Source organism: Arvicola amphibius, chromosome 7 (genome assembly GCF_903992535.2).
Source record: "Arvicola amphibius chromosome 7, mArvAmp1.2, whole genome shotgun sequence".
Taxonomy (NCBI): domain Eukaryota; kingdom Metazoa; phylum Chordata; class Mammalia; order Rodentia; family Cricetidae; genus Arvicola; species Arvicola amphibius.
Window position 1 is genome coordinate 2,261,824 of NC_052053.1, and position 18,209 is coordinate 2,280,032.

Sequence of the window (18,209 nt, forward strand, 5' to 3'; positions counted from 1 at the left end):
TCATTTCTTTCATCTGTTTGATTGGTTTTTCTTGCTTTTCTTTAAGGGATTTGTTGATTTCTTCTGATTTTTCTTTGTATTTTCCTCCATTTCTTTGAGGGAAGTCCTCATTTCCTCTTTAAGGGCCTCAAATATTTTCTTAAAGTTAATTTTTAGGTCATTTTCTTCCATTTCATCTATAGTGGGGTGTTCAAGTCTGGCTGTTGTAGAGCCACTAGTTTTTGTTGGTGTCATGTTGTTATTTGTGGTGTTGAGTGTGTTCTTACCTTGTCTACCCATTTTTTCCTCTTATTGGTGTAGTTGGGTCTGTGTCTCTGGTGATCAGTCTTCTAGGTGCCAGTGAATCCAAGGCTCAGATGGTTCCTTCTCGTGATACTGTTGGGACCACATTTCTACTCACCCTGGAGGTCACTTGGTGTTCCTGGAGTTCGCTTGGCACTCCCCGGGGTTGTTTGGGCCTGCTCCCATTGAGGTCGCTTGCTTGGAACGCTCCCACTGAGGTCACTGGCTTGGGCATGGTCCTGCGGAGGTGGCTGGCTCAGGTCTGCTTCCATGGAGGTCTCTGACTCTGGCCTGCTCTCCTGGTGGGTGTTCCCTTGTATCTGCTCCTGCAGAGATCACTTTCTCTGGCTTGCTCTGGAAGAGATTGCTGGTTTGGGCCTGCTCTTGTGGAGGTTGCTCGCTCAATCCTATTCCTGCGGAGGTCACTGACTCGGGCTTGTTCCCGTAAAGGTTGCTGCCTTGGGCCTGCTCTGGAGGAGGTTGCTGGCTCAAGTCTGTTCCCACGAATGTCCATTGCTGGGACCTGCTTCTCTAGAGGTCACTGGCTGGGGCCTGCTCTGGCGGAGGTCACTGGCTTGAGCCTGCTCTGGCAGAGGTCACTGGCTCAGACCTGCTCTGGCAAAGGTCACTGGCTTGGGCCTGCTCCAGCAGAAGTCACTGGCTTGGGCCTGCTCCCATGAATGTGCTTTTTTTTTTTTTTTTTTGGAGATGGGATTTTTCCCTGAACCTGGAACTTACTAGGTTAGGTTGACTGGCTGGCCAGCAAGCTCTAGAGATCCTCCTGTCTCTGCCTTCTCTGTAATATATTTTTAATCTTATTATGCAAATATTTTATATTTTTCAAAGTCTTGCCATTTCTTAGTCAAGCATGCTTTTGTTCTTTTCAAATTGTATTAACCCAGAGTCTCCCACGAGCAACACTTTTAGAATGAATTTATGACATCTAACTCTCTCAAACTTAGGACAGGTTTCTTACAGAGTGGTCTTCACTCAAGGTATCACCAGACACTCAGTTTAAATCATCAGAAATGTTGTAGTAATTTGAGAGTCCATTCTCTTTTTCATTCCTCCTCATTGTCCTTTTTCTGTCCTTACCAAGTCCAGTTTGCTTCATCTCTTTTCAGCAGGGACTCACTGTGTAACCATTGCTGGCCTGAACCTGTGTATGTAGACTAGACTACTCTCAAACCCACAGAGATCTGCCTGCCTCTGCCTCCCAAGTGCTGGCATTAAAGGTGTGTGCCACCACTGCCTGGCAGCTATTCTAGAAGCTTTAAGATCAGCTTTCTTTATTTGCCTGCAGATAATCTTTAAAAATTTATATCAAGTACAGGCCTCACTTGTCATTCTCTGCTTAAAGATTTAGATTGCTTTTTGCTGCACCTCATGTAAACACAAAACTATGAATGAATCCTGCCTATCATCGTCTCTGACTCTCTAGCTTGATTAAATGTTTCATATCTGGGAACTACACTTGATCATTTCTTCAGGAGGCTCTCCCTGAATTCCTTACTGGAGCTGTAAACCTATTTTACAGTGGACACGATGTAAAAATTTGAAAGCATTTGAGAGACAATAATCTTTAAATTAAAAAACCATCCCAGCTGAGACTCTTCGGATGAAACTGTCTCTGTTTTTTCATGTAATACACCAAAACATCCCAGGACATTAAATTTCCGAAGGCGATAAAGTTAATAGCAATTACATTGCATTCCAAAACCAGCAGTAAGAAAGAAAACAATGGTTTCCTGGCATTCTAGGTCATATGCCATCATGCTATTCTGATTTAGCAAACATGTCAGTAAAATATACACCAAGTGAGAATCAAAATTAATACTACTTCCTCATGTGAAAAAATCTAAGAGCCGATAAAATGATCACTGGGCTTATGAGGCAAGTGGGGGCTGCCAAGGCAAACAATACTGAAGCCAAACTGGACCAGGAAAAATAGAGCATCGGTCTAAATCTCTGTCAGACTGCTCATTCATTCAGTTCTCAAAGGAGAAAACACTTTCATAATAAACGGGTTATCAAGGAGGTTGAGAAGTTAAAGCAAACAATATCTATTTTCATTATATCATAAAAGCACAAAGAACGTTAAGTCATAAAGGATTAAGATTCATAGTAGTAGAAGCATAATAACCTCATGAGTATAAATAGCTATAATTAGGAATAGAGTTTGTACAGTAACAAAGAGGAGAGACTGCATGGCTTAATTTATTTATTTATTTATTTATTTATTTATTTATTTATTTATTTTTTTTTTTTTTGGTTTTTCGAGACAGGGTTTCTCTGCAGCTTTTTTAGAGCCTGTCCTGGAACTAGCTCTTGTAGACCAGGCTGGCCTCGAACTCACAGAGATCCGCCTGCCTCTGCCTCCCGAGTGCTGGGATTAAAGGTGTGCGCCACCACCGCCCGGCTTGCATGGCTTAATTTAAAAACCTCTTAATAGCTGAACAAAACGTAGTGAACATCTCTGGTTATCAATAGACCTCATTGCCACTCAGAGTTTTCAAAGAGAAATTGTTCACTAATCTATCAAGAATGTTGACATGGATGGTCAGAGAAATGGTTCAGTCAGTAAGGTGCTCTGTCTGGAAGCATGAGGACTTGAGTTTGAATCTTCAGCATCCATGTACTAAGCTGGGAGCAGGAAACTGCTGTCTGGAATTCAGTGCTGGGAAGGCAGAGAAAGGACACTATGGTCCTGCTCTTCAGCCAGCCTAGCCAATTTGGCAAACTCCATGTTCAACGGATCTTACTATTTTAAAAAAAATAATTGAAAGAGTGGTTGAGGAAGATGTCTGGTGTCAACTGGTGGCCTCTACATGCATACACACATGTGCATGTTTCCACACATGTACAACAAGCTGAACACACTTATACACACAAAAGAATATTAGATAGTCAGCTGTTCCTATTTTGGGTTTATAGCTGAGCTTGAAGGCTTATAATGTTCTTTCAAAGCCTAAGAATCTATGACTGGAGAAGTGATTTGAATTAGAATGAGTTATCTTTAGGTTAAAATATGTAACATCAAAGAAATTGGTACTTGTGAAAGTATTTTGCATGTAAAAGAAATTCATGTAGGTAAATAATCATTGACACAAATTTCTGGCTTAGTGTTTTGATGTCTCTACTTATGTATATTTTACTCTAAAAACAAAAGTTATTTGTTGTGGGAAGTCCTTCTTATATGTGTTGCTTTTATTGGTTAATGAATAAAGAATCTGCCTTGGTCTGTGACAGGGTAGAGTAGAGCTAGGCGGGGAAAACTAAACTGAATGCTGGGAGAAAGAAAGCTGAGTCAGGGAGACATCATGTAGCTCTGCCAGAGACAGATGCTGGATGAAATCTTGCTGGTAAGCCACAGCCACATGGCGCTACACATATTAATAGAAATGGGTTAAATTAATACCTAAGAGATAACCAATAAGAAGCTAGAACTAATAGGCCAAGCAGTGACTGAAATAATATGGTTTGTGTGATTATTTCAGTAGTCTGGATGGCTGGGAAATGAACAAGCAGGCTCATACAACAGTCATTCAACCAATTTTTTAAAGGTTAACACTTAAAGCCTCCAAACTATTTTTTTTTGATTAACAGAAGAATTTTATTAGAAGTTGTAGAGAAGAAGCCGTAAAGATATTATATGGGCTAACTTTCCTTATTTCCCAGTAAAGAGCTAATTTTCCCAGGTCCTTCTCAATCTATAATCTTTCTGTTTGACTTAGCTTTCTTCTTTGACTTGAATATTCTTGAATTATAGATAGCTCGAAAAGGAAGAAACAAAATTACAAACCATTCCTTTGTTATTATACAGACCTTAAGTCCTTGAGTGAAATACAGCAGATGCTCGCGTCAGAAACTCAGGGCATTTCAAGTACCGTTTTTGTTTTTTGACAGGGTTTCTCCGCGTAACAGTCCTGACTGTCCTAGAACTTGAGACCAGGCTGGTTTCAGACTCACAGAGATCCACCTGCCTCTGCCTCTCGAGTGCTGTGATTAAAGGCGTGCGCCACCACCACCTGGCTTTCAAATACCTTTTACATATGTAGTCATCATCACAGGAGAGATGTATCAGAGCATGGTGCGATTTCTCATGCTGTTTCTCATGCTTGGCATGCAGATGACATTACCACCTACATGACCGCTTTGTGATTAGGGCTGTTAGAGTATCGGGATTGCCACGGAGATTCAGTGCTGAGCAGCATCTTATTCAAATCAAATGTTCGCAGGTGTGGATGTTGCTGTCACTATTTCCATTGAAAGTTCCCAGTTTCGCTACTTCTAGTAAATATACTATAAGGTCCTTAGAGTAAAACTTAAAAAGCAAAACTTTTAGAAGTTTATATTTAGAAGGAAATTGTCATAATGCCCATGTAAATGAAAGCGAATATAGAATGAATAGTTTGGTGAAGGGTATTAATGCTATAATTATTTCAGTATGGGTCTTTGAATACAATTATGTGAAACACAAGAAAGCAGCCCCCCAATAAATAATGTCTAATAAAAATGATATAAAAACATCAAAAAATGAGTATCAGGAGAGTAAAAACCATTTCTGTTTTGTTTCTTCACACATCTTAGGCCTTAGAATAGTATCTTGCATGAGATTAGCTCTCAGTGAGCGTTTGAAGAATGAGTAAGTCCATAAAGGCCTTGTAGTTTCCACGCAGACCTGACTTTGTCAGAGTGAGCCTCTAACCCCAGCAAATTCCTTGAGGCTTTTCCAGGCTTTATTGTCTCCATCAAGAAAGCGAGCAGATAGGTCAGGACTCTGAACTCTGACCCACAGAAGCATCCAAGTAAAATAAGAGGACAGACTGCAGCTAAATCAAAGAAAGTCGGGCACCTCAGCAATCCCCAGATTTAAATGCTGCATGAAGCGTGCACATGGACCGTCAGGGGTGATAGCAATGACCAATTTTGTGCCAAGTAACCTGGAAACAATTTCTAGAGGAGCTGATACTTCAGATAAAATCTCTCTGTGTGAACATCCATCCACGTATTCCTTCTGCTTCTTAACCCGGCTCCTCATGTGGCGACTTCTTCAGTTAGTCTTTGGTAGAGGAAACTCTTTTCTCCCCACTTTGGTCATCAAGGGTCACTGGTCCACCCTCATAAAAACCAAAAACTACACAAAATGTTGATTCAGGGTACTGTTTGTTATTTTTTGCTTCGAAAGGGAAGACAAGGGTCTACGACTCATCCATCCTTTAAATTAGAAACAGAGAACATGGAATGCTGTTCACCAGATAGATTTGTTTTATATTAGAGCCAATTAAAGTAAGGAATCAGAGCAGGAGATTAAAAGAAAGAGCAGAAAGGGAGGGAGAGACAAGAGCCATAACTTTGGGGTTTGCCAAGCCCTCAGAGGCAATGCCTTACTCATAATAATCCTTGGAAAAACAAAGCAGAACCCTTTAGATAAAAAATAAATAAACTTTACTGGGATTAGTTACAAATTATGTTTTAATTACTGTGCAAAACTGAAAGCGTAGCAGACGTGCATCTTACTTTCAACTCAGATAAAAGGCTTCATCTGCTTGCACATAAAAGGGAACACGCAGCATCTATCTGACTTGTCAGCGAAAACATGGTGCATTTATATATGTATGTATGTATGTATATATATATATCAATTTGTTTTGATTTCTTGAAAGGACATCTCTGCTGAAATTTTACATGCTACTCCCAACTTCTTTTAAAGCAAGTTGCATATTTTTGAACATGTAGAAATTTTCTTTCTGGGTTATTGACATAAGTTTCTAATAAAATGCCTCAAGAAAAAAGATCCCATTGGTGAGTCAGGTATTCTCAGCGTAGCGAGATAACCTTGTAGTTTGTCTGCATGCACTTTGTATTTACACGTTTCAAGACAAATGACCCAAGTGCTCACCTGTTCCCAGCTCAGATCTGAATATCTTTAATTATTGTTAGGAACATATGTCTTATTTGTTTTCACGTTTCTCTTGAATTAGAGCAGTTTTATTTTTTTCCTTATAGCTTTCATTTTCTTCAGAAATTATATATAATTTAGCCATGAAGGTAGCGGAGAATCAAAGGAATCCTACCTTGAGTCTTGTTCTACAAATCTGTCTGATAAACTAGGACAGTCACTGAAAAGTGGCTTGTTCAAACCCGGCTTTTGATCTTTCAAGAAGTTTGACAGGGGCTGAGCTCGCGGTCAGCTAGGGTTGTCCAACGTCTGTCCAGACGCAGCCACCACACCCTTGCTTTCCAAACTCTTGTCTTCCATTTGTTTTCCTCAAGTTCTCTGTGCTTAGGTCCTGAAGTGTACTGTGTCGTCCTCATGTGCCCCAAGCTTTCTCAGTTTAACACTGTACATTGTTCACCTTAGTCTTTCCTTAGTCTTGTTTATGACATCCTGCTCAGTTTATCTCCAAGTTGTACTTTAATCAGTGTATTGAAAACTGTGCTCGTCATACTGAAAGTCGTGTGAGTTAAACTCATTTCCATTACACAGTATGAGTCGTAGTTGTAAAAAAAAAAAATCTCAAAAGTGTACACCGACTTATGTAATAAAACTGCATTTCCACATCAGAGTATCAGATTTGGGTAAGAGCAGCATAGGGCAAGAAGTAATAGATTTTGCTCAGTAAAAACCATTTCTACTCTAAGATAACTGTTGTTAGTGGATTATTGAGGAGAGTCTCAGATATGGAAATAAAATAAATAACCCACTGCAAAACTGGGATTCTTTTAAGAAATAATTGCATCATTTGAAGCTACATATATATGTTAAAGATAAATGTTTACTGATGTTTTATAGATTTTAACTTCTTTATAAGTAGATTTTATGTAGTTTCTTGAAAAAAACTTAAACCAAAAGTGCTACTTAAATTTAATTTAGACACAAAAGTGTCTAAATTAAAATGATATAAAACAACACAAAATTACTTTAGCTGAGCTGGCAAACAATTGCTTGGCATAAAACTATACAGTTATTTAATTGTATTAAAACCTGCAATACAAAGAGAACATGCAATAAGAGTCATTTTCCTCCAGAGGGGAATGTATTTTGTAATCTCATCTTGTAGTCTTGCAGACATACATAATTTCTTGATCCACACACAGAGATGTGACTATATATGAGAAACTCCAGGTAAACGCCTCTCAGAATTGTGCCATCATTTTAGTAGTTAGGGAATGTGAAGCCACTGAGTGACTAGAAACTGTACTGCTACACTTGATGGCGGGGCATTCAGATGTTAAAAACGGAGATCCTAAAGAAGAGGAGGAGAATTAGACAAGTATGATATAGATATGTATATGTGTACAATATATTTACATATTTCCCATATATAGATAAAATATATATAAAATAAAAAAGCAGAAAAATAAACATGACAATTTTTCTGTGGCTGCAATCCCACAGAATGAAGAAAATATCTTGCAAATTAATCTCTTTAATTAGTTTTCTGCACCTGTAGAAAGGTGCAATGTCACCTTATGCTGTCACCTCTGGTCTTCTTCCTTCTCAAGACACCAAGTTCATCACTTTAATTAACTAAGGACATCTTCTCTACCGAAAATCCATGTCCCCGTTATTCCTTCTGGACTGAGTCTGTCCTGAAGTATGACTTCTACTTTGACCACAGCCTTTCAATTTTTTCAAAAAGAGCACAAGTATTAAGAAGGACATCAATTCATGTGTCTGTTTGCTCTCCACTGTGATAAAAAAATAATTATTCGGGTCTTGCTCTGAGCAGTTCACAACTCTTCCCCCAGAATTCAGAAACAGTGCCAGCAGATAACTCTAAACAACAATTAGGAACTAACCGAGTAATAAACTAAACCCCCATTACTTCCTCAGGACCTTTCAATTCAATAAGTCATCTGTTAGATGTATGACCTTGAATAACCTTCAGCTTTATTAAGAGAGAACGATATAAGGGGTTGTTAAGGCAATGACTGTAGCTTGCTTATGTTAGTGCCTGGTATATATTAAAGACTCAATAAATGGTGGCTGCTGTCATTACTGATTTTACCTCTGAAAGGGTTTTGCTTGTTTTTGGAGTGCAAGAAATGCAAACATCCAAAAGATTGTTTTCTCTTCTGATGGTTTCCTGCCCATTAGGAGGTGAGGGAAAGCCCTTGTATGACAGAGCTCACAGAAAGGAAGCGTTCAGCAGCCTTGTCCCACCTGTGGCACAAGAGGCAGCCCTGAAGGGCAAGGATGGGGAACGAAGGACTTGATGGGAGAGGACCACTTCCAGGCAGGGATTTTTATTGAACATTCTATGGAAATAAACACAAATCTTTTAATGTGTCTAGATAATAAGAAAAAGAGCTGTCACCAGAGGGTTTTTTTTTTAAAATATTCCTGTCACAAATTATCAGATGCTCTTATTAGCACAAATCAGTTCAACAGACAATCAAAATTTAGACCCTCCTTTGGGTGTATTAATTGCTTTCTGCCTATTATTTCTGCTGGTACTCAGATTGGCATGAGGTGTCCTTTGAGATACATGGCCAGTGACTTAATGGGAAGTGATCTGAGCACTCAGTCATTAAATTAGATAAACCAGAATAAGAAAGTACTCCTCCATAGACAAGGGTCAGCTGTCTTCCATTCTTCTCTACTTTCTGCTGCTCGTCAATAATACCAAGAAAAGTAGCTTAAACATTTCTTTTCACAAGCAAACCCAAATGGAAAATTAAGGCAAGATCCTTGACCACATTATCAGCTGAATTTTGAAGAAGCATCAGCAGAATATCGTCACCATGATAGTAAAGACAGTGGTTTGGAGATTTGTGTAGACAGAATAGAATTCCTAGGGAAAGTAATTTAGGTTGTTTGATCAACTGAAAATACATCATCCTGAAGTTATCTTCTGAATGTTGAATTCCTGTGATTGTAATAAAAACATGATAGGTTTTTAGTTCCTTTGTTGAGTAACATAAACCATGGTTATTTCACTACCAAAGCAGTTTAAAACCATTGAGATAGAATTTGATGCCATCTTACTATTGCATCAGGAAACTGTTGGCTGCGTAATTAAAATTAACTCTATGCTAAGGATGCTAAAGGTAATAATTAGCATTGATAAGTGTTCCCCATGTCATGCTTTATCATACTCAACCTTCAAGGTAATCATGTAATGATCCCTCTAGTACAGATAAGGACTCTGAGGATTAGAGATGTTAGGAACTTGTTCAAACGCGTGCTGTAAGAAAGGGCTCAGCTTCAGAAGCCCAGTCAGGACCGTGTGTGCTGACTTGATGCTATCTATCTGCTGTAAAACTGTTCCAGAAGACAGTGGAAATGGGCCATCATAGAATGGTATCATTGGCATACTTGTACCAACTGCCTCTATAACTCTGCTTACCAGAAAGTGCATCTTGAAACGATTTTCTAAAATAATTATCAGAAAAGATTATGAAATGGAAACAATACAGACTCTTTAGCCACATTTTTTATTCTGTGGTTATGCTAAAATAGAAAGGGTAGTGATTAAAAAAAACAAACCAGCATGTTTTTTTGCAATGTACTTCCAAGGATTATAATTGCTTTTAGTACTTGAAGAAACTAATAATTTGGAGTAGGTTAAAAAACTTGGACATAGATTAGTAATTGAAAAATACTCCTAATTAGGCATGTCTAGACATGCCCCGCTGTGAATGTCTTCTTTTCTTTCTCCTTTTCTTTATTCTTCTCTCATAAAATACATCCTGACCACAGCCTCCTCTCCCTGCCATCCTTCCTCCCCTCTCCCCCAGATCCACTGCTTCATTTCCTTTCAGAAAAGAGTAGGCCTCCATGTGATATCAATTGGATGACTAATTCCAGCACTTTAGAGGCAGAGATAGAGGCATGTGGGTATCTGTGAGTTGGAGGCCATCCTGAGCTACATAGCAAGATTGAAGCCAGCTAGGATTATAAACGGAGCCCTGGTCTCAAAAAAAAAAAAAGTCAATAACTGTGGAAGAGAATTTGACCAGCGTATACAAAACCATGAGTTGCAGTCCCCAGGACAAATTTTATATGTATTTACCTCAAAATTTTAGCATGTTTCAAGTAAATCATTCACTTAATAATTAGATTAAAAAAATGTCACTTACAAGTTGATTTCTATCTGCACCAATCTTCTTACATGTGTTAATGAGCTTGCTTAGAAGGCAACAATAGGAATCAGTACAGTCCGAATCTGCGACCTTTCTATCATGAGACCTTGATGGAAGCCATATGTCAGATTGCATCTGTCTGCTTTGTTTAATCTGCCCAGTGCCTAGAGGCAGACGTGGAGGAAACCAGAGCAACAGGCCGATGTTTTAGACAGTGGGGTGTGTGTTCACAACACAGAGGGAACGGGTTTGGCAGCTATCTAGTTTATTCTAACAGTCTCGACAGCTCAGCTGAATATCAGGATTGCTACAGCCCAGAGCAGTGGCTTGAGCAGTGGCTTGAGTTAAGTAGGCTGATACTCTGTTACAGCTTCAGAAGACAGTATGTAGCAGCTGCTCATCCCCAAGTTTTCACCATTTAAGACAGATGGGGGAAAGGGGTGATCACACGAAAAGGAAGTTGCTAAGGGGAACAGACACGTAGGCTAGTATAAGAAAGGGCAGGATGGTCACACGTACAAAGAGCAGTCTACAAAGTTCTTTAGCTATAACACTTTAATTTCTTCCGATCTTTTCCCATGAGCATATCATACATACATACCAACACTTACAATAATCTTTTAAGATCATATTTATTGTTGAATTTTATACATGTATACCATGTTATCGTAAATGTTGGTACTATACCCCCTGATCCTATCTTCCAACTTTCATTTGCTATTTCTTTCAAGTATTACCATATTTAATTTAATTTGAGTTAGCTCATCAGTTGGCAGTGCTGGAGACTGAACCCATGGCTGTGTGCATGTTAGGTGGGTGCTCTTTTTCCTAGCACAGTGATTTTTAAAATCCTATTTGATATAGAATCTCCCTAAGCTTTTAAACCTGGTCTGGAACCTTCCGTAGCCCAGGCAGCCTTGAACTATTAATCGTCCTACCTCGACCTCCCAAATAGTTGCGATTTCAGGCTTCTGCCACCAGGTCTGGCATGTAGTGCTCTTTTCATAAAAAACTTTAATGTTTGCGGTCAATTACTTTAAAATCCTTCAAATTTGTCTTTTAAGCAGTTTCCTAATCTTTAATCATAATTGGAAAATTATGTGCATTTTTAAAGATGGGCACAAGTTTTATCCAATGATTTAGATCAGCAGAAAATGGCAAACTAGTCACATCAAGGGATTTTTTTTTTTTTTTTTTTTTTTTTTTGCTGATAGCTTATTTACTTAAATTCTGTAACCCAAAGAAGTATGTGCATCACTAAGTAGTTCCTCCCTAAACAATTCTTGGAATGACATAGGAACAGTCGAAGTCCCCAGCAGACAGTTGGCGGTTAGGACTTCCATCTTAGGAGAGCGATATGGAGAAAAACTGCACGTTCTACTGGTTCCTGTCAGACGAACATCCTTGTGTGGTCCCTCCCCTCTTCATCTGCTGCCTCCCTTCTCACTGCTGTGTCATTTGTTGGAAACAGGCTGTCCTTCAGGGCTGAATTTCCTTAAATGACAGAATCGTGCTGCTCCTCAAAACTCTTGACAATTCCTGTCTGCTGTAGAATATCTTCAACACTCTGTAGATCAGACTTTATTCGAGCTGTCCTCTCATTGCTGCCGTGGAACCCAGCCAAGTTCACCGACTCTGGTATGAAGCCAGGAGCCACAATCCTTTCTATCTGATGGACTGCAGACGGCCACAAGCACCTGCTGTCCAGTGGTCGTCTCGGCTACACTCAGTGGTTATTTAAGAAATGTCTCAAGCTTTTCTAAAGCTTTACTGATAGCATCCAGCATGCATTGGCAACCTTTAAACATTAGTTTGGGTTACATTGACTTCCTCGTTCTTGGACACAGTAGAGCTATGTATGTAGACCCACAGAGCCACACACATTTTGGAACGAAAATAACCTAAACTTTGTAGTTTCAAACGTGGAAATCATTGGTACCCGTTCGAATTCCGAAGTTCGACACTTTTTTTTTTTGCTTTTTTTTTTTTTTGTAAAGGGAGGTGGTAAAATGATACTAATTCTTTAATTTTCAAAGTACAAGTCTTGGAGTCATGCAGGGTGGCTTCTCAAGGGAGATTATCTGAATTAGCTTTAGTAAAATCCTTATGAGGTTTTACTTTCTGCAAAGAAACGGTCATCGTGCATTCCCTCACACGTGTTTAACTGTGCCAGTGAGCAGTTAGCTTTATGTGGGTTTCATTTTGTTATTATTACCTGGAACCGCAAATAAAACTGTTCAATTTCTTCATGAGTGAATCTGTGCAGGAATTTTCCCTTGAATGTGGGCCAGCTAGTCATGTGCAAAACAAACAAACAAACAAATCTAAGATTGACTGTGGATTACATCTAAAAAGCTGCTTCACTCAACTGTAATGACATCTCTTGAAAAATCTACCCTTTAAGAATACCACAGGGTCAGTTCTTCTTGGTTTTATACAAATGATAAAAGGTCAACTTCTTTTTATAGCTTGAGGATACCTGGGTCAACCAGAGAAATAATCAGCGAAACTGAACAATCTTCCTTGACCCCTAATTTCTGTTTATAAAGCTAGTCTAAATAAAATTATATTTCCCATGACTGGTCAGTATAAACATAGTCCACACCACCCCAAGGAAACATACTTGTCTATGAACACAGGGGACCGTGCAGTGTAGCCAGAGGCATTGTATCTGCTGAGAGTCTCAGATAAAGTGAAGGATTCCAGTTCATTATCAGTATTGTTTTGATTATGTAACTTCACTGAATTTCAATTTCTGCTTTTGCAGAATGAATTAAAATATTAATTGCATTTGAATTAAACAGAAGAAATTAATGCAGAGGTTTTGTACAGACAAGTTCCCTACCCCTACGTATGGGGTCCTCTACCAAGCCAACTCATTTCCATCTGGGCTTTTCCTCAATTAAAACTTTTATCAAGTGAAAATTATGGATAAAAAATATTTTTTTTTCAAAATTAGAGCAATCTTTATCAATTGAAACTGTGCTTTATTTGAATTACATCTGATTACAATTGTAGAAACATTTTATGATATCAACACAGGGTTTTTTATTTTTACTTATTTATTGATTTTGCCTTGTAGGAGCTTAAGTTGCCAGCGGATCACCTTGCACAAGAACCTGTTCTTTTCATTTGTGTGTAACTCGATTGTGACGATCATCCACCTCACTGCGGTGGCCAACAACCAGGCCTTGGTGGCCACAAATCCTGTAAGTAAAACCCTTGGAGAATTAGTGGGAAGATATATGGGATGGGGGTGGTTTCTGGTATGGAAAATTTATGTCCTTAAATTAATACTTATGTAAACGTTGGGTTTGACATGCAGGTTTATCTCAGCGATATTACTGTCTAGGGAGGTAAATTCCCTCAGTATTTCCACAGCCTCAGGTCGCGTCATGGCTATGGAGCCCCTTTGATCAATCCAATTTAAAAAGCAATCAAAGCAACTGAGTTGTTACACGAAAGAAAAAATATGTAATGGGAACTCTAAATTATAATTTGGCATCAGGCTTACATTAAAAATTCATAAAACCAGGAAGATAAGAACTTACATACTTTGTATGTAGAATAAAGTTAAAATCTGTTAAAATAAAATGTTCCAATGCTCTACCAATCATTGTCTCAATAGATACTGATAACATTTTCTTCCTAAAGCCATATTTAAAAGTTTATGCTAAAATTTATATGTATGTAAGTTCCCTATGATATTTATAGGTAAGCTATACTTGGATTCAAATATATGTATATATAGCAGAAGTAGTCACACTTTTGGAAACATCTAGTTTAGTATCTCTGCAGAACTCCAATTTTGGATATGGATGTGTGTGTGTGTGTGTGTGTGTGTGTGTCTGTATTTGTGTGGTGTTTCTGTGTGTTTGTATGATGTGTGTGCTGTGTGTGTTTGTGTGGCATGCATATATGTTGTTTGTGCATGTGTGATGTGTATGTGCGTGGTGTGTGTATGTGTGGTATGTGCATATGTGTGTGCATGTGTGCTGTGTGTATGTGGTGTGCATGTGTGGTGTGTATGTGGTGTGCATGTGTAGTGTGTGTAGTGGTGTGCACGTGTGGTGTATGTATGTGTGTGTGTTTGGCATATGTATGTGCTGTGTGTTTGTGTGTGCGTGTGTGTGGTATATGTATGTGGTGTGTGTGTCTGTGTGTGTGGTGTGCATGTGTGGTGTGTGTATGCGTGTGTGTTTGGCGTATGTATGTGCTATGGGTTTGTGTGTGTGTGTGGCATATGTGTGTGATGTGTGTGTCTGTGTGTGTGGTGTGCATGTGTGGTGTGTGTATGTGTGCATGTTTGGTGTATGTGCTGTGGGTTTGTGTATGTGTGTGGCATATGTATGTGGTGTGTGTGTGTTCTTGGGAGCATCAAGCTGTGTTTTCTGGATTATATTATCTAGTTACTGAAATCAGAGAAGGGAAGGAGTTTGAAACAAATGGGTCAATAATAACATGTGTTTTGTGTGTTTTTAGGGTAATTTACACAGCTCTGAAGTTTCGCCCATGGTTTGCACATGTGCATCCGGGTGATTCAATCTTTCTCGTGTTTCTCTCTAAAGTCACTGGGGCAGGAAACAGACCAGGATATAATTAGCAATATAAAACATGAGCTGACATTCTGCCATTTCAGAATGAATTTCTCTACAAATGAGAGGAATCGTTGTGTAACCCAATGGGAGTTTCTAAATCCTACAATTATTCACAAGGGTATATATTTATTGAACAAAGTATAAGTTAAAATACAGTGAATTTATTATTTAGAAAAGCATATTTAGAAAAGCATATACTATTTTGATTATAGTAACAGTGCTCTCCACAGAAATACTTATTGAAGTATAGTCTAAATGCTTTCTCCCATAATAATTTATATTAATTTTGTTTAATTTTTTTGTTTTGTTTTTTGTTTTCTGTGTGGTTCTGGCTGTCCTGGAACTTGCTCTGTAGACCAGGCTGGCCTCAAACTCAAATATCTGCCTGCCTCTGCCTTCCTAGTGTTGGGATTAAAGTGACATCAGAATCAAATTGAATTAGAAAAGAATGTAATACCTATTTAACTATTAAAGGTTAAATACATCATAAATATACTCAAATTGTGCAGTTAAAATTATTTTATCTTTAAGAGACTTGGTTGTCATCTTGTAAAGAACATACCGCATTGTTTAAAATTTTGTAAATGAATTTTCCACACAGATGAGGAAATGACATTACAAATATCCTTTAGAAAGGTGTTATTACATGTAATAATAATAAAAGTAAAATTATTGACTTTTGTTTAGGATGCAGACCTGATTAATATCATATGAATATTTGCAAATTATTTCACTTTTCTGCTGCTAGTTTTTATCTGTACAATGTGTGGCCATTTCCAGTGCATGCCTCACAGAAATATTCAAGGATTTGGTAACTATGTGTAAATGATAATTGTCCAGACCCTTTAGGATGACATTTACACACTCGCTATTTGCTCTAGTCCACAATAACTCTAAACGTCTTTCCATTGCTTTAGCTTCATTAGAGAATTACTCAGTAAGTTTTATTTATTCCTGTGAAATGAGGGTTACAAAATTTTCCAAGTATTTAGACATGTTTAATTAAGTGTAGATAAGGCTATCAAAGTTTTTCTAACTGAAAGCCACAGCCACAATCAAAGAGATTGCAGTTGTGGACGGGTGGACAGTTTATGTTCGTTGTGCAATAATCGGAACACATTAGAAAAGCAGACACCCTCAAGCAAAGGGAGATTTTGGACTTTGCAGAACTGTTTGGAATATCACATGGTTCTTACGAACTGATAAAGTTCATGGTTAATAACTTTAGGGCCATCACGGGGTGGTGTTCAGAAGAGCACTGTGCGACCCAGACACCCTCGTGTGCACAGTTGTGTGGTGGGGAAAGAAGAATCCCATGGTTTCTGAAATAAACTGTTCAAACGCTTCTCATGTGGATTTCCTAGACTAAGAACCACTTCCCCCCTTGTCACAGGTGAGCTGTAAAGTGTCTCAGTTCATCCATCTCTACCTGATGGGCTGTAACTACTTCTGGATGCTCTGCGAAGGCATTTACCTGCACACGCTCATCGTGGTGGCCGTGTTTGCAGAGAAACAGCACTTGATGTGGTATTATTTTCTTGGCTGGGGTAGGTGCCACTGTCATTCATGACCTTTGTAACCAACTGATTGAGAAGGCTTTCAGCTCTCAGGCAGTGGGACATATTATCAATCACTCTTAACATGTAAACTGAGGCTCTCCTCACTGTGATGGGTCGAACCATGGAAAGCAAAGTGTCACAGGCTCATGGTTTCTCTAGTCTCATTTTGATTAATAATACGCCTTTTTAAACATTTGATATTCCAGCGACAGGCTTATCTTAGTTGAATGACTAGAACAGTAGAATTAAAATTATGAATTAAGGATCTGGTCTTCTGAATTTCCTTTGTCGTGTGTAAAAAGAGGTCACTGGTGTTTTAAACTCCACCAAGGAACCTTTGAGATTGCCTTCCCTCCCTCCCTGCCTTCCTGCCTCCCATTTCCCTCCCTCCCTCCCTCCCTCCCTCCCTCTCTCTTTCTCCCCCTCTCTTTTCCTTCCTTCCTTCCTTCCTTCCTTCCTTCCTTCCTTCCTTCCTTCCTTCCTTCCTTCCTTCCTTCCTTCCTCTTCTGTCTGTCTGTCTATTTGTTTTTGAGACCAGATTTTTTGGCTTAGAACTTGCTATTAGATTAGGAAGGCTTTGAACTCGCAGAGAATCATCTGAGTGCCCTGTAGAGATCTTCTTAGACTGTCATTTTATAGTTAAACTAGGGGTGTCAATAATTAAATTAAAGTATGCAAAGTATCTACTTCTTTCACATAATCTCTTGGCATTGTGTGTGCTTCTTAAGGTCATTGGAATAAGGTATAAGAACATAATATGTACAAAATTTATTCATGTAGGGCAAGTTTTCAGAGATAAAGCAGTCATTTTACTTTTTAAATTATCTACCTAGATGGAGATGTAGATTCTGAGAAAGACATATGCCTGTTCACATACCCAATTGTTAGTACATTCTGATTGTCTTTACCATTTTTTCACTTCAGTTTTTTCAAGATCTTACTTAGAAGCTTCAAAACACGCAGAAGTCTTGGTATAAGAAACATATCTTCTCTTTTTTTTTTCCCTGCAAAACATGGCTTGCTGTGAAATCTGTCTTTTACAATAGAAACTATTATCAGTCTCAAGATTTTCCAACATTTGATATTACATATTAGTCAAGTTCATCCCACAGAATTAAATGAATACAGAAATTCTTTTTTTTTTTTTTTTTTTGGTTTTTCGAGACAGGGTTTCTCTGCAGCTTTTTTTTTTTTAGAGCCTGTCCTGGAGCTAGCTCTTGTAGACCAGGCTGGCCTCGAACTCACAGAGATCCACCTGCCTCTGCCTCCCGAGTGCTGGGATTAAAGGCGTGCGCCACCACCGCCCGGCCTTACAGAAATTCTTTTAAGGATTGTGACTTAGCAGCGTGCTATGGTTTTAATCTCTGGAATTTCACTGATTCAGAATGATGTATGATAGTCTAGCCTGACAGTTTGTCACATTTACTGCTTGGCTATACGTTTGCCATCACACAGCAGATGTAGGTGGCTCATTATTTTTTTGCTCCTGAAGTGTCTCCAGATGTCATATTTGTGCCTTCTTTGAGAAGCCTCACCTGTAGGGAAAGACATCCATTCATCTGCGTCTGCTTTGTTTGTAGGGTTTCCGCTGCTCCCCGCCTGCATCCATGCCATGGCCAGAAGCATGTATTACAATGACAAGTAAGATGGCTTCCGTTGGTGACTTCTATTAGAACTA

General features: G+C 38.8%; 1 protein-coding gene across 4 annotated transcripts in view; it reads left to right on the plus strand.

Moving 5' to 3' along the window:
- Calcrl (calcitonin receptor like receptor) overlaps positions 1-18,209 on the plus strand; it is an 82,632-nt gene that overhangs the window by 51,604 nt on the left and 12,819 nt on the right. For all 4 annotated transcript variants that reach the window (XM_038337509.1, XM_038337508.1, XM_038337511.1 and 1 more), the window contains 3 exons: positions 13,457-13,583; positions 16,366-16,519; positions 18,112-18,172. In XM_038337509.1, the coding sequence (XP_038193437.1) occupies positions 13,457-13,583; positions 16,366-16,519; positions 18,112-18,172 (342 nt within the window). The remainder of the gene's footprint in view (positions 1-13,456; positions 13,584-16,365; positions 16,520-18,111; positions 18,173-18,209) is intronic.